The sequence below is a fragment of the Triturus cristatus genome, chromosome 11, assembly GCF_964204655.1.
Source record: "Triturus cristatus chromosome 11, aTriCri1.1, whole genome shotgun sequence".
NCBI lineage: Eukaryota > Metazoa > Chordata > Amphibia > Caudata > Salamandridae > Triturus > Triturus cristatus.
The window spans coordinates 857795552-857808118 of NC_140594.1; the positions used below are offsets into that span (position 1 = coordinate 857795552).

The window sequence follows — 12567 nt, forward strand, 5'->3', positions numbered from 1 at the left end:
TCCGCTCGTGACCACCAAACATTTGCCTGATCTGTCAAATAGAGATACTATGTTTTGTTTGTGTTTCCTATCCTTTTCTATAACTTTAAAATCCAATAAAATCTTGGGAACAAAAAAATGGACTGAGAAGTGCAGGGGAGATTGAACAGGCCTGCCACTGCTTTAATCAGCTGTCCCTTCACCATTTCCTCTAAATCTTGCCCAAAGCCTAGATTACTTTATAGAAAGGCCTGGGTGAGGGCAAGCCTTTCAAAAGATGTACTCAGCAATTCAAGTGTTTCTGTGCACCAACAAAAGCTGCACAAACGAGTCATTAAATGTTAGCAACGTTTGTGATGTGAGGTATTTGATCACCCCATGAAGCATGCCATCTACTGTAGTTCTGAGGTCCAGAGAACTTGATGCAAGCAACAAACTTTTTGCCACATAAAAAGTGACCCACTGGAGGAGCAAGGAGCTTGTAAGTTAGCCCCAAAGTGATGCAGCTGTACCCTTAGGATTCCAATTTAAGCTTAGAAGCCTGCACTAATGCCATTGTGTTTTGTTAGAATCCGCATATTGGTTCTAAATATGTGTGATTAAAATGAGTTTTAAAATATAGGATTGTTTGTGCAGTAAAACTCGTATTTTAACACAAGTTTTCAAAATCTTCTTAGACTATTAAATATTAGGGCATTCTATTACATCCTTATTTATTTTGTATAAAACTTGTTCAACAGATATACTGGACAAACATTACACAACTGTGAAAAAGACATTTTATGGTGCCAAAAGCATATATTTCATTATTGTGAAATGACAGAAATAGGCTAAAGTGGGAGGGACCATACTGTGTATTACATTTTAAGCATAGAGGTCAAAAGTGTAATCATTATCCTGTCAATGCTGGTAGCACCACGCATAGAATATAATACTAGTCAAGTCTAGGGGTACATTTCACGAGAGATTTAAAAGGAGCCCGTCTAATTCTAGTCATAACTGTAATTGGTGGTGGTTGCTGGGAAGTCATGATTACCCCTCCCCCTTTAACGAAGAAGAACAAGAATTCCCGCCCTCCTTTCCTCCTTTGTGTGCCTCCTCGAGTGCACTCTTCACGGTGCTAGGGCCTGGGATTATTCAGGGAGATCGGTGCTTGGGCCTGACCTCCTTCATACATTCTGTATTACTTTTGCTTGAAACCTGACTGGTTGATGTTATTTTCATCATTTTCATTTTCTTATTATAATGTTTATGTTCCCAAGGTAATCAATCAATCAATCAATCAGGGTTCTTATAGATCACCGCTTATCATCCGATAGGGTCTCAAGGCGCTGGGGGGGGGGGGAGGGTGTTCTGCAGTTCAGTCAAAGAGCCAGGTCTGGAGGTCCTTTCTGAATTGAGGCAGTGACAGTGATTGCCTGCGATGTAGAGGAAGATAGTTCCAGGTCTTTGAGGCGAGGTAGGAGAAGGATCTTCGTCCGGCGGTGGTAACAATACCCATTCCAACACATAGTGAGCTACAGCTCCACATGGATGTTTACATAGGAGTAGGTAGCTCTCGTACAGCAGCTTTTAATGTATATCTGAACAGAATAAGGAAAGTAAACTTTAGGCATCATTTATGGGTTATTTGCTGTAGGGCAGCGCAACAGGCCTTGCTGCTGCGATGCACTTTGGCAAAAGAAAAGGGCAGGAATGCACTGTATCTATCAGATACAGTGGGGAAACATCCTCTACCACAACAACAAAGAGAGGGTGAGGGAAAAACACTCTTGTTCCCCCTGGTAAATTTTGTTAAATAACGAAAGAGTGAATAGGGAAAAAGGAAAAAGGGGAGAGTAACAGCGTGGGCAAAAACCAAGAGGATTTGTTAAAAGAACCCTCACTCACCAACCTGGTTGGTGACATGCTTCATCATCGGGTTCCCACCAAGGAGGCCGAGTGCCTCCCTGGTGTGCTGCGATGCCTGAATTACAGCGGAGCTGGTTTTTGATGGGAAGGTGGGTGTAAATTTAAAAGGTTAATGGTTTTAACCAACAACTGATTTAATCAAGGCAAACCAAAAGCCAATAAAAACAGGTGAAACGGACTAGAACTGGTTGGTTAGGATAACCAAAGCTCGTCCGATTTAAATTAGTGAGAAAGAAAAATGGTCGACATGTTTCTGCTTGTCATGCCCAGTTGGCTAAGCATTCATCAGGACCAGGTGGAAAACCACGGCGGTATGCGCACACTAAGGCGCACCCTAACCTGTGGAGATCAAGTGGTAAAACTTACGGTTCTACCGAAAAGCCTTCTCACTATTCCGGGGCTAATAAATTCTGTAAGGAAAGGAAAAACAGACAAAACACACATAAAGAACATGTACATATGTCTTATTGCTTACTTGCTGTCCTTTACGAAATCGAGTGAACAAATAATTTGGTAATCCCGTGCTGTGGAGCGGGAGTGGGTGTAAATAGCAATTTTAGCCACTAACGCCCAGAGGCGAGCGTTACTCGTCTTAGCAGTGAGCATATAAAAAACACCGAAGGTGTTTATAATGAGCTCGGTACACATGTTGTGCCTGCATCAGATTTATAATGTTCTGTGTATTCAGCAGACATTATGACTAAGTAGTGGCTATTAGCCGCTGTGTTAAAAAAATGATAGCTGGCTCGTGAACGTGTCATGCATGCTGATTAGGGCGCCCATGGTAGTTGCCAGGCGCCGTTGCTCCAGTGCATGCCTAACAGTGGTGATTTTAAAATACAGTAGCATGGAAAAACAATGGTCCGCTTACTCGTGTACAATGTACGACTAACATCATGGGTCTGAGAGGGGGGTAGTGAGCTATAGTATCTGTAAGGGTTACAAGCAAAAGATTAATATAACTTGCTCGACTGAGAGATACTGTCTGAAAGGCTGAGGGAACCTAAAGCTATGAGAGGGGACCCCCAACTTACTTCCATGCTCGCACACTCCCGCAATAGACCTGGATCAGTCCTGCTCGGCCCGGATGTTAATGGGTACTGGATAAACACGGAAGTAAGTACTCCGTGACACCGGTCACGTGATGCCCAATGCGTGCGTGTGGTGTTAGAGGTGGTGGCGTGTACTTCATGCAAGCTATTGAACAGACGAACTTTATTCGGATCGTGGGATCAACAGAAAACACATAGCTTGCAGCAAAAGGTCGCTAGCAAACAGTGGTGCGTCTGGTTACTACGAACACATTAACACATTAAATTTAGTTATTGTGAGTGTGACTAGCCAATGGGTGTTGTAGTTTTTGAAAAAGTAGAGAACTTAAACCCGATGTATTAATCTGCATTGTCACGGGTTTAAGAGGACAAAAAATGAATGATGAGAATGAAACATCCTCAATTAACCCTTGTATGGGGGCTGAAAAGGCAACTGAATCTATAGGGAAACACTCGCAAAGGTGCAGATCAAAATGTTATGACGATGTTCATGATTCAGTTAAGCTGAGCTAAACGGAGGCTAAGAATGGCAGTCCTCTAAATGGATCGACTGAATCAACAACTCATCGCTTCAACAACTCATTGTGCAGGAAAGGAAACCTTCTTGCACAAAAACAATTACAAGAGGCTTTTTCCTCTTTCTATGCAGCACCCATTGAAAGAGGAAAAACGAGGAGAAATAAAGATATTTCTTCTCGTTGTGCCTCCCTTACATCTCCCGTGGGGAGGCATACGTTTTTAGCACTGCCATAGACTTACAATTTCTTGTATATCTGGGGCAGTGACAAAAAGCCATAGATGTTGCTGGGATCGCCCCCAGCAACACCAATGGAACCCCCTTTCACACAGTTTTCTGCGTGAAAGGGGCACACATTTATAAGGCCATGAAAAGCCACGTAACATGGCCTTACGTGGCCTTATAAATATGCCAGTGGCACATTGCGCCAATGGAACATCAAAAAGTGACGTTCCGGCGGTGCTAAAGTGCTGGTAGGGCCTCATAAATACTTTATCCAAAGGGGCAAGAAGAAGTAGGGTGGGAGTACAACAGGCAGGCTGTAGCAGTATTCCAGGGTTATGTTAGCTTGGGTACTACATGTCAAATAGAATGCCAGGCAGGGACAGGATTTGGGAATGCTGAATAAGTGGTAACCAAAGAAGTGAATGTCAAAGTGAAACACACAGTTCCAGCTAAGAATGGAGGAAACATCGTCAGGCGAGAATAAAATGGGGATTAAGTCACTGTGGGAGCCATGGATGAGAGGAAGAAAATACTTGAGGTTTTAGATGTCTTCACAGTTAGGCAATGCGGGGCTACCCAATGAATATATGCAATGAGACAGTAAGTCACTTGCTCTTGTGAGACGGAGACATAGGGAGTTGTAGAAGAACACGATTTGGATGTTATTGTAAATATGTCGCAGGTGAAACTAAAGAAGGAGATGGGGCCTCAAGCTTGGTGTTTTGAAGAATGAAGGGGGTCCAGGATAGAGCCTTTTTGGACACCAATATCCAGAAGTCTAGACATGGAGACAGTGGTGCGTTTCTAAATTAAATGTATCATGACAGCCAAGCATGTAAACAATCCCATAATGCTAGAGAACTGTATTAAAATGTCCATGGCATCTGGGAGAAGACCCAGTACTTCAAGGAATCATTTTATGTGGCCCTACTACTGTATCTTTCGGTAGGGTTCCAGGTCTTATAAGGTGAGGGAACGATGTTTTGACAGTGGTACCTTCTGCCAGGGTTTGCTTTCAGATCCTCTCATCCCCATGCTGCAGACCAACTACACATTTGCAGCCTCTCGCAAGCCTGGGAGCTCACCTGTTGTCTCTTCGCCCAGGTCCTCCAGCCCTTCCTCCTCTCTTTGCACCGGATACTGCAGGTGTGTAACCAGACCCATGTTCTCCTTCCTATAAAATTCAATCAGCTCCTCCAGATTCGTGAAATATCTCATGGGGACGCCTTCTGTTGCCTGAGAGATAATATACAGGAGACACAGTTGTGAGTGACCAGGCTCTGCCCGTCAATCAGTAATGTATGTGTGTGGAGGATACACAATTACAAACCATACTTGTATGCAAACTTCAGAGAAATGAACAAATGCAGTGCGCACACTGTGCAGTTGAAGGTACAAAGCATTGTGAAATGCAACAGGTAAACAAAACCTGAAGCAAACAGAAAGCTGGATGGCAAACAGTGTAATAATCTTGCTGTGAGGATAGATGACAAAGGGACAGATTGATCTTATTCTATAGCCATCTACCTCACTATCCAAAGCCCTCTCTATACATTTGTTCTCCTGCACCTGGAGGAGCTTGCCTCTCTCCATGATTTCCCTATTTCGGCAACCCGGAAGTGCTCTTTGTTCGCTCTCGCTCCTTGTCATATCTTGGCCACCATTGGTATTGAGTGGAGAGTTCTCTGGGACTGCTAGGCTCACAGTGACTGCATCATCATGCAACACAACGTGAATACAGCTCATAGAGCACAGTAAAGCACAGTGAATGCAAGAGGCATCAAGAGTGTACAGTGAATACAGAAAGCAAAATAGTGCAAGGAGCATGCCAGAGACAAAGCACAGAAAATGTAATTTATCCAACTATGCAACTAACCTGCTTTCCATATAAACTTAGGGAAAGTCATTTTGACCTAATTCGATTTTTGTGACATGGCTACACTGGACTGGTGAAGAGCCTTTCCACATTTACCAATTGGGGCCCTGAGAACTCTTTCCATCATTTGTAACCAAGAAGAGTGAAGCACGCTTAAACGACAATTAACTTTTTCAGGTATTGCTAGAACCTAATCACAGGGATGTTATAAAATGCACCACTGACAAAACAGCTATTAACTAACCAGATCACGCGTAAATATATAGGGCCCGATTTATAAATGGACAACGGCCCGTGCTCCACCAGGGGGATGGAGTAAATCACTCGGTTGCCCTGGTGGAGGGAACCGCCCGCCACATTTATAAATGACCGTTAAACAGGTGGTCACTTATAATGCATTGACAAGACCTGCCATCACAGTGGTTCCTGACAATGCATTTCGCTGTTTGATGCAGGGCTGTCAGCAAGTCGGAGCCCTACACCAAACAGTTTTCGTTTTTATTTTCAAAAAGAAAATCCCAAAATGGGATTTTCTTTTTGCAAATCAAAAAGAAAACGCCCCCCTTACTTGGAGAGGGGGGCATTATTTCTATTTTACTGTCCCTCACTGCCAGAGTTTGTCTTGCGGTGATGAATAGTAAATACATGACTCTATGTCCACCCATCCAAATGGGTGGGCTGACATAGAGCCATTTTCCTGATGGTCCTTACTCCATTGGGCAGTCAAAAAGCTTTGGCTATGACGGTGAAGGAGTAGTCACCACCGTAGCCAAACATATGGTCCGCCAGCATCAAAATCTTGGTAGTATTATCTTAGTGGTATAGGTAGTCTGCCAATATTGCGACGGTGTACCTATACCACCAAGATATAAATCGTGTCCGTAGTTTGGTGTCTTATTTCTTAAGTGAGAAAATGAGCCATTGTGACATCATGTCTTTCAAAGTGCACTTTAAAGTTAAATTTTTAGCACTCTGGGGAACATACTTAAAGCACCACAGTTCTGTTGCACTACCCGTCCCAACACAGGTATGGGTTGGCAGACAGTGCAAGAGAGCGGCAGTACTGTGGATGTGTTCTCCTGTGCCTCCCATGTTTACAGGAGGTGCAGAGGAATACTAGGAGCTAATCACCAAGAGATTGCTAGAAACTTAGTAGGTAAGCTTCTCCTTCCCAGGACTATTTCTAATATGTTTTTTTAACTATTCCATATCAATGTACTTTCCCTTAAAGTAGATAGGACAAACGACAGTTGTACGAAGCTTTTTTGCATTCACAAAAGGTCATATTCACAGAATCAGGCCATTTGCAACAGCAAAAAGGCTTATTGGTATGTATGAAAATCAAATTGTGATTAAGTAACACGTTACCAGGTCACAATTTAGGTTTGCGACCAGATATTGGTACTTGGAAAAAGCATGTTTAGGGCATCTCTTCCAAATACCAATTCAGAATGGGATGTGTTAATGTTTTGCAGTCAAACTCCGGTTGCAAAACATTCATATTTCATTAACTACACAAAAGTGGTGGTGACCCATTTGCAAACAGGATGGGGTCCTCATGGGACCCTTCTCCTTTGTGAAGGTTGACAAAAACAAATTTATGAGTAGGACCACTGCCTACTTAAAAAAAATTATTAGTCAAATTGTTTTTGTTTAATGCATTTTATTTTCCTTTAAGGAAAACGGGACTACACTTGGGAAAAATAGATAGCTTTAGTTAAAAGCAAGCACAGACATTGTGGTCTGCTGACCTCATCTGGCCAACAACCCTGTGAAAACTGCAATTCATAGTTGGTTGCAATTTGCTTTTGGGAACCAATCCATAAATACATAGGTCAGTTCACAAAAACAGAATAGATTCAGGGCCACATCTACGACCATTTTTAGGGGTCACAAACAGAGATTTGTGCCGTTTTTGAACGTTAAAAAGGGTTGTAGCATGTATCAACCCTATTTTGTGACTCCGTATATCCAACTCGCAAAATAGTGTTTGCAAGTTGCTATTAGGTAGAGGCTGCCTAGGGCTTCCCTTATAAAAGCGAGTCGCAGGGGATGAACGATTGTATTGCGACCAGAATGTAATCGCGAAACAATTGCAGTTTACTGCCTACTTCAAGTAGGTGATGAGCCAGTCGCAAATGGCAAATGGTCCCCAGGGGACCACTTCCCCTTTGTTATTGGCAGTAAAAACATTTTTTAAGAGCAGACAGTGGTCCCATGGTTCACGAGCTACTCTTAAAAAATGAAACTGAAACATTTAATGTATGTTTTTGAAACGCATACAGTTTTCCCTTAAGAAAAATGAACAGCAAACGAGCTGCTTTCCAAAAAAAAAACGTTGCTATATTTAAAAAGCAAACAAGACATGGGGGTCTACTGTCCCCAGCAGGCCACCATCCCTGTGTTACTGACCATGTACAATGGGTCGCATATTGTAACCTGCCTCATGAATATTGATGAGGCAGGTCATTCGCAACCCCATTGGGAATCACGAAATGTGTCGGAGACACATTAGTACATTTCCTTTTGAGACTCGCAATTTGCGAGTAACTAAAACGGTCAAATTACGAGTCGCAAAAGGAAATGGTGGTACATGTGGCCCCCATGTAAAAGTCAGTCTGTAATTTGCAATCAGTTTTACAGAATCCATTCTTAGTGCAACTGGCCCAAAATCCAGTGCTGTAAGCTTTCCACAAGGAGGTTCCTTTGTTCAAGAAAGACAAGAGCCAGTCCAGTTATTTTCGCAGAAACAGCTGGGCACTTTGCAGTGGGTGAAGTGTAAAACTGGTGCTAACGCAAGGTATATATTCCACTGAGCCTACAAGTGGAGCAAGTGAGGCACTCAACCCACTATAAGATGCTTTATGACGATCTTCCCACAGAACATTTGAAAAAAAGTGGCCTACCTCTTTCAAAATACATTATATTAATAAGCCATGTAGTTTAAAGGAAGTTGCAAAAGTATACTCTTAATGCATTCAAATGCATCGATGTACCCTTTAGTACTTCATTCCAGCCTCTACCAACTAGGAAATTGTGCTTCTAATAAAAAACCCACAACTGTAGCATAACAAATAAATAATTGCCTCTCAGGAAACAATGTTTAGCCAATAAAGTGTACCCATTATTTTTCCCATTCCAATCTGCTGTTTTTGAATTGCTGCTAATGATTCTAAGGCACTACTGAAATATAGCAAGGGGATGCTAACAACTTAATGCTTAATGTGCCAACTCTACAAGCCAGCTGCAATTCAGTGTGTCAGACTTACATGTGCAATTCAAACAAACTATGGGACATAATTCCAACAGAATGGAGAAGCGTGGCATTAAGCAAACACTACTAAAGCCACGCTTCCCAATTCTGAAAATGCAGGGATGCACCGCACTCACAAGAAAGGGGCGCCCCCTCCCAGCGTTTCCCTTAGCACTGGCGATATGCTGAGCTGCCTAACTCCAACACAGCAAGTGTGTCTGCATTAGGGGAAATGATTGTTTATGTGCAGCAAGGTGTCCCTTCCTTCACATAAACAATTCAGAATGGTGATTTGTAACTTCTATGTATGCTGTTCTGTGCAGCACGCATAGAAGTCGCAAATCGTCATTTTTTATGGACACCTGCCTGCACATGAACAATCATTCATGGTGTTTTGCCGTTTCTATGTGGCTGCATAATGCAGCACAAAAACAAACAGCAAAAACGATGCAAAATAAAGCATTTCTCCTTGTTTTGCCATGTTAAGACCAGGTTTTGTCTGGTCTTAATTTTGGCACTGCCTCCTATTCATGCCACCCTTGTAAATAGGGGCAGCGTCAAAATCAATGGGTGTTGCGGCGGAACGTCCACCGCAACATCCATTACCTACCTCTTTCACGCTAAGTATAGCATGAAAAGGAGCCTTATTTACAAGGCGGCGGTAAGCCACATTAAGTGACGTTCCTGTGGTGATAGGGGTTTGTAAATATGCCCCTATGTCCCTTAGCTAGAGTTTGGTGACAGGATACTCCATCAGAAAGTATTGGATAGCTCATCTTCCTTATGACAAGTTCCATGGGCTATAATGCGTTTGTAATGTGGGGGACGGGATATCCGCCAGCTTTGTGTCTTTTTTACATTTTTTATTTTTTTTGTACAATTATAATAATAAAAAATGCATACTTTTTTTGTTTGCAATATTTTGTATGTATATTGTTTATTGTTTTTTAAATTATTTTTTAAACTGTGGCGGCTCCTCTGCTAAGGCGGAGGAACATCGCCCCACTACTAGTTCAGCAGCGCAAAAAATAAACAAAAAATGATAATAACAGGACCTTATTATCATCATATTTTTATATGCGGGATATGGGCAGGGCTACACTTGTGACGCCAGAGCACTGGACGAGTGGTTTGCACTCCTCTAAGTGCTCATGATGGTTTGGCATGTTCTACATTGGGCTATGTTGCACAGCCCTGTGGAGTACATGCCAAGCCTCCCCAAGCACTGCCTGAGCATCCAAACAGGATGCTTAGACCAATCATGACGCTGCTCCTGCAGCGTCGTGATTGGCCTGGAGAGCAGATGGCGGCGGGAGAAGCATGCGTTGGCGGGGCGGAGCGGTAGAGAAGGTACGTTTATTTTATTTTTTTATCCACCCACCATCCCCATTCCAAGGCACCCGTTCAGTTTTTAAATATTTGTAAAATAAACTGAAGACCTTTTGTGAAATTGATTTTTTATTTTAATTTCTTTAAATTATTAATTTCAAAATAAATTCACACAAAGTTCTCCTTTCTACATATCTGTATCTGTAATTAGCCTGCTCCAACATAGCTGCTCCGCAGTGAGGCAAGCGGTTTAGCTCTGTAGCTAGGACTGATAATGGCTATCCGAGAGCACCAAGCGTTATCCTCTTCCCAAGGTTTTCAGTGTCTTCTTGAAGCGGCCAGCAGATACACTATATCCAACAGTGAAGGGCGACACGCAGATTCAGATATTTACAATGCAACCAAGCTGCTTTCTGGAGAGGAATGTGTAATAAATTACCCTACATTATTAAATGTGTTTTGGCCACATTTAGTTGGCCAACAACAATGATCATACTTTTGACTTGCCCATGTTTTTAAGGACGATTGTAAGCTTTTGGATTTCCCATACCCAACGAATATTTTGTTTTAAACTGTTTTTTATTAATTCCTTCAACTAGGTGCCCCTCGCCTCACACTTATTCATATGGAAAAACTAGTGCTTTCATGATGTTTCCACATAAAATCAAGAAATATTTGGGAGCAAAACTTGGTGAGTCTGGCCACGTAATACAATAATTCTTGCGAGATGCACACTCTTATGAGAACAACTGTAAACTATTATCCTCTCACATCAAAGCACTTTAGACCTGATTCACAAACTTCAACTATAAACTTACTACAAAAATGTAAGTTACATGCCTCCATCCCAAGAGTAATTCAATTGGCTTACTCCTGTGTGAGTGGGTGACGTCCCTGTCTAAGCCCCTCCCTAAACTCCTCTTACCCCTCCCAAATCCCGTCCTATTTAGTGGTAGGTCTACCCCTTTTCCCACCTACTGACATATGTTCCTCCTACATTTACTGCTAAAATATATACTTACATGTACGGAGACTCTGATGTCGGGGTGAAAACCTCTGCGCACATAAGCATAGGCAAAGCGTACATTTTGTAGTATGACAAAACATACCACTAAGTACACTTAAAGAATCATGCCCTTTGTGTTTCTAAGAGTCAATAATGAATACTTTCAACTAGGAGCCCTCTCGATTCATATGTTAAGGCTGGCTGTTTGGTGATGATACCGGACGGTATCCACACCAAGCGGGGTACAGTTTTGTGGCAAAATTTTGGGCAGTTTTCAAGCATGTATGAGTGCACGCAAACACAGGGTCGACTTCGAGTTTGGACATCTAATGTTGATATGCGGGTCACGGGGGTTGTCATGTTTGTAGTCTACATATAAGTATTTCGTACAAGTGGTGTATCACTTGTATACATGTAATTTTGAAGGACCCCATTGTTACAAAGCACACAGATGTGCATAGGTATTTGGGAATATGGGGAAGGTATTCAAAGAAGCCTTTACAGTTCCAGTTCTCTTTTCAATGATAACTTTAGTAAAGTGGAGTATTATGTAGTGTGGGGGTTAGTCATCACCATGTGATACTATCATGATACCCCAAAGATGATCCTTTGATTCCCACTAATAGATCCTTAGCTCAGTCCTGGTAGGGTGGTGCCAAGCAGTCAAGCTTTACCATGGAACATGTGTTAAGCATTTCAGAGTACCAACATGGACGATAAGTAATTGACACGACTCTAGAGAAATCCAACACCAATTTATAAAAACAGACTGTTTGTTATCTTAATTTATCTTTAGACATCCAAATGAACGCAATAGCATGCATATAACTAGAGTTATAGATTTTTGAAGCAATATTTAATCAGTTCAAAATAATACATAAAAAATATAACATTGCGGAAATGGTAAAATCCACTAGTGACAATCGGTACCCTTAAAGGGTAAAGGTCATGCGGGATCCTGGACTAGGCCAAAACAGTCAGATCAATTTTACCTAGCCTGTAAAGTCTGGGTGCAGAGTTGTCCTGGCTGTCCCTAGTGCTCAACGGGAGCAGAGGTGATGCTCATTTTACCACTTACACAGGGCTGCAAGAAGCAAAACTCAAAAACATAACAGATACACAGCTGTTGACGTCAGATGAAGGTTGCACGCTGTTCTCTGTAGATGCAGTGTCGAGTGTGGGGGCTAGTTGCCAGATTGATGACCAAAAAGCCTTGGCAGCAGTACACACAGTGAAAAGGTTCTGGAACTTCACTGGATCCCGAGGAGTGAGGTAGCGATGTGAACGTTTGTGGCATGGGAGACTACAACTCTCACAATGCACTGGACCACCTGGATTTCGTTGATCTCACAGAGGGCCCGATGGGCGGTGATTCTTTGGATCCGGTGAGTGTTTTTATCCACAGTTTCTAGGGGCCTA

At 42.4% G+C, this 12567-nt stretch overlaps 1 protein-coding gene across 4 annotated transcripts in view; it reads right to left on the reverse strand.

Annotated features, from left to right (window-relative positions):
• Window positions 1–12567, reverse strand: part of INPP5D (inositol polyphosphate-5-phosphatase D) — a 660212-nt gene that overhangs the window by 403741 nt on the left and 243904 nt on the right. For all 4 annotated transcript variants that reach the window (XM_085634688.1, XM_085634689.1, XM_085634687.1 and 1 more), the window contains exon 3: window positions 4770–4920. In XM_085634688.1, coding sequence (XP_085490814.1) covers window positions 4770–4920 — 151 coding nt within the window. The remainder of the gene's footprint in view (window positions 1–4769; window positions 4921–12567) is intronic.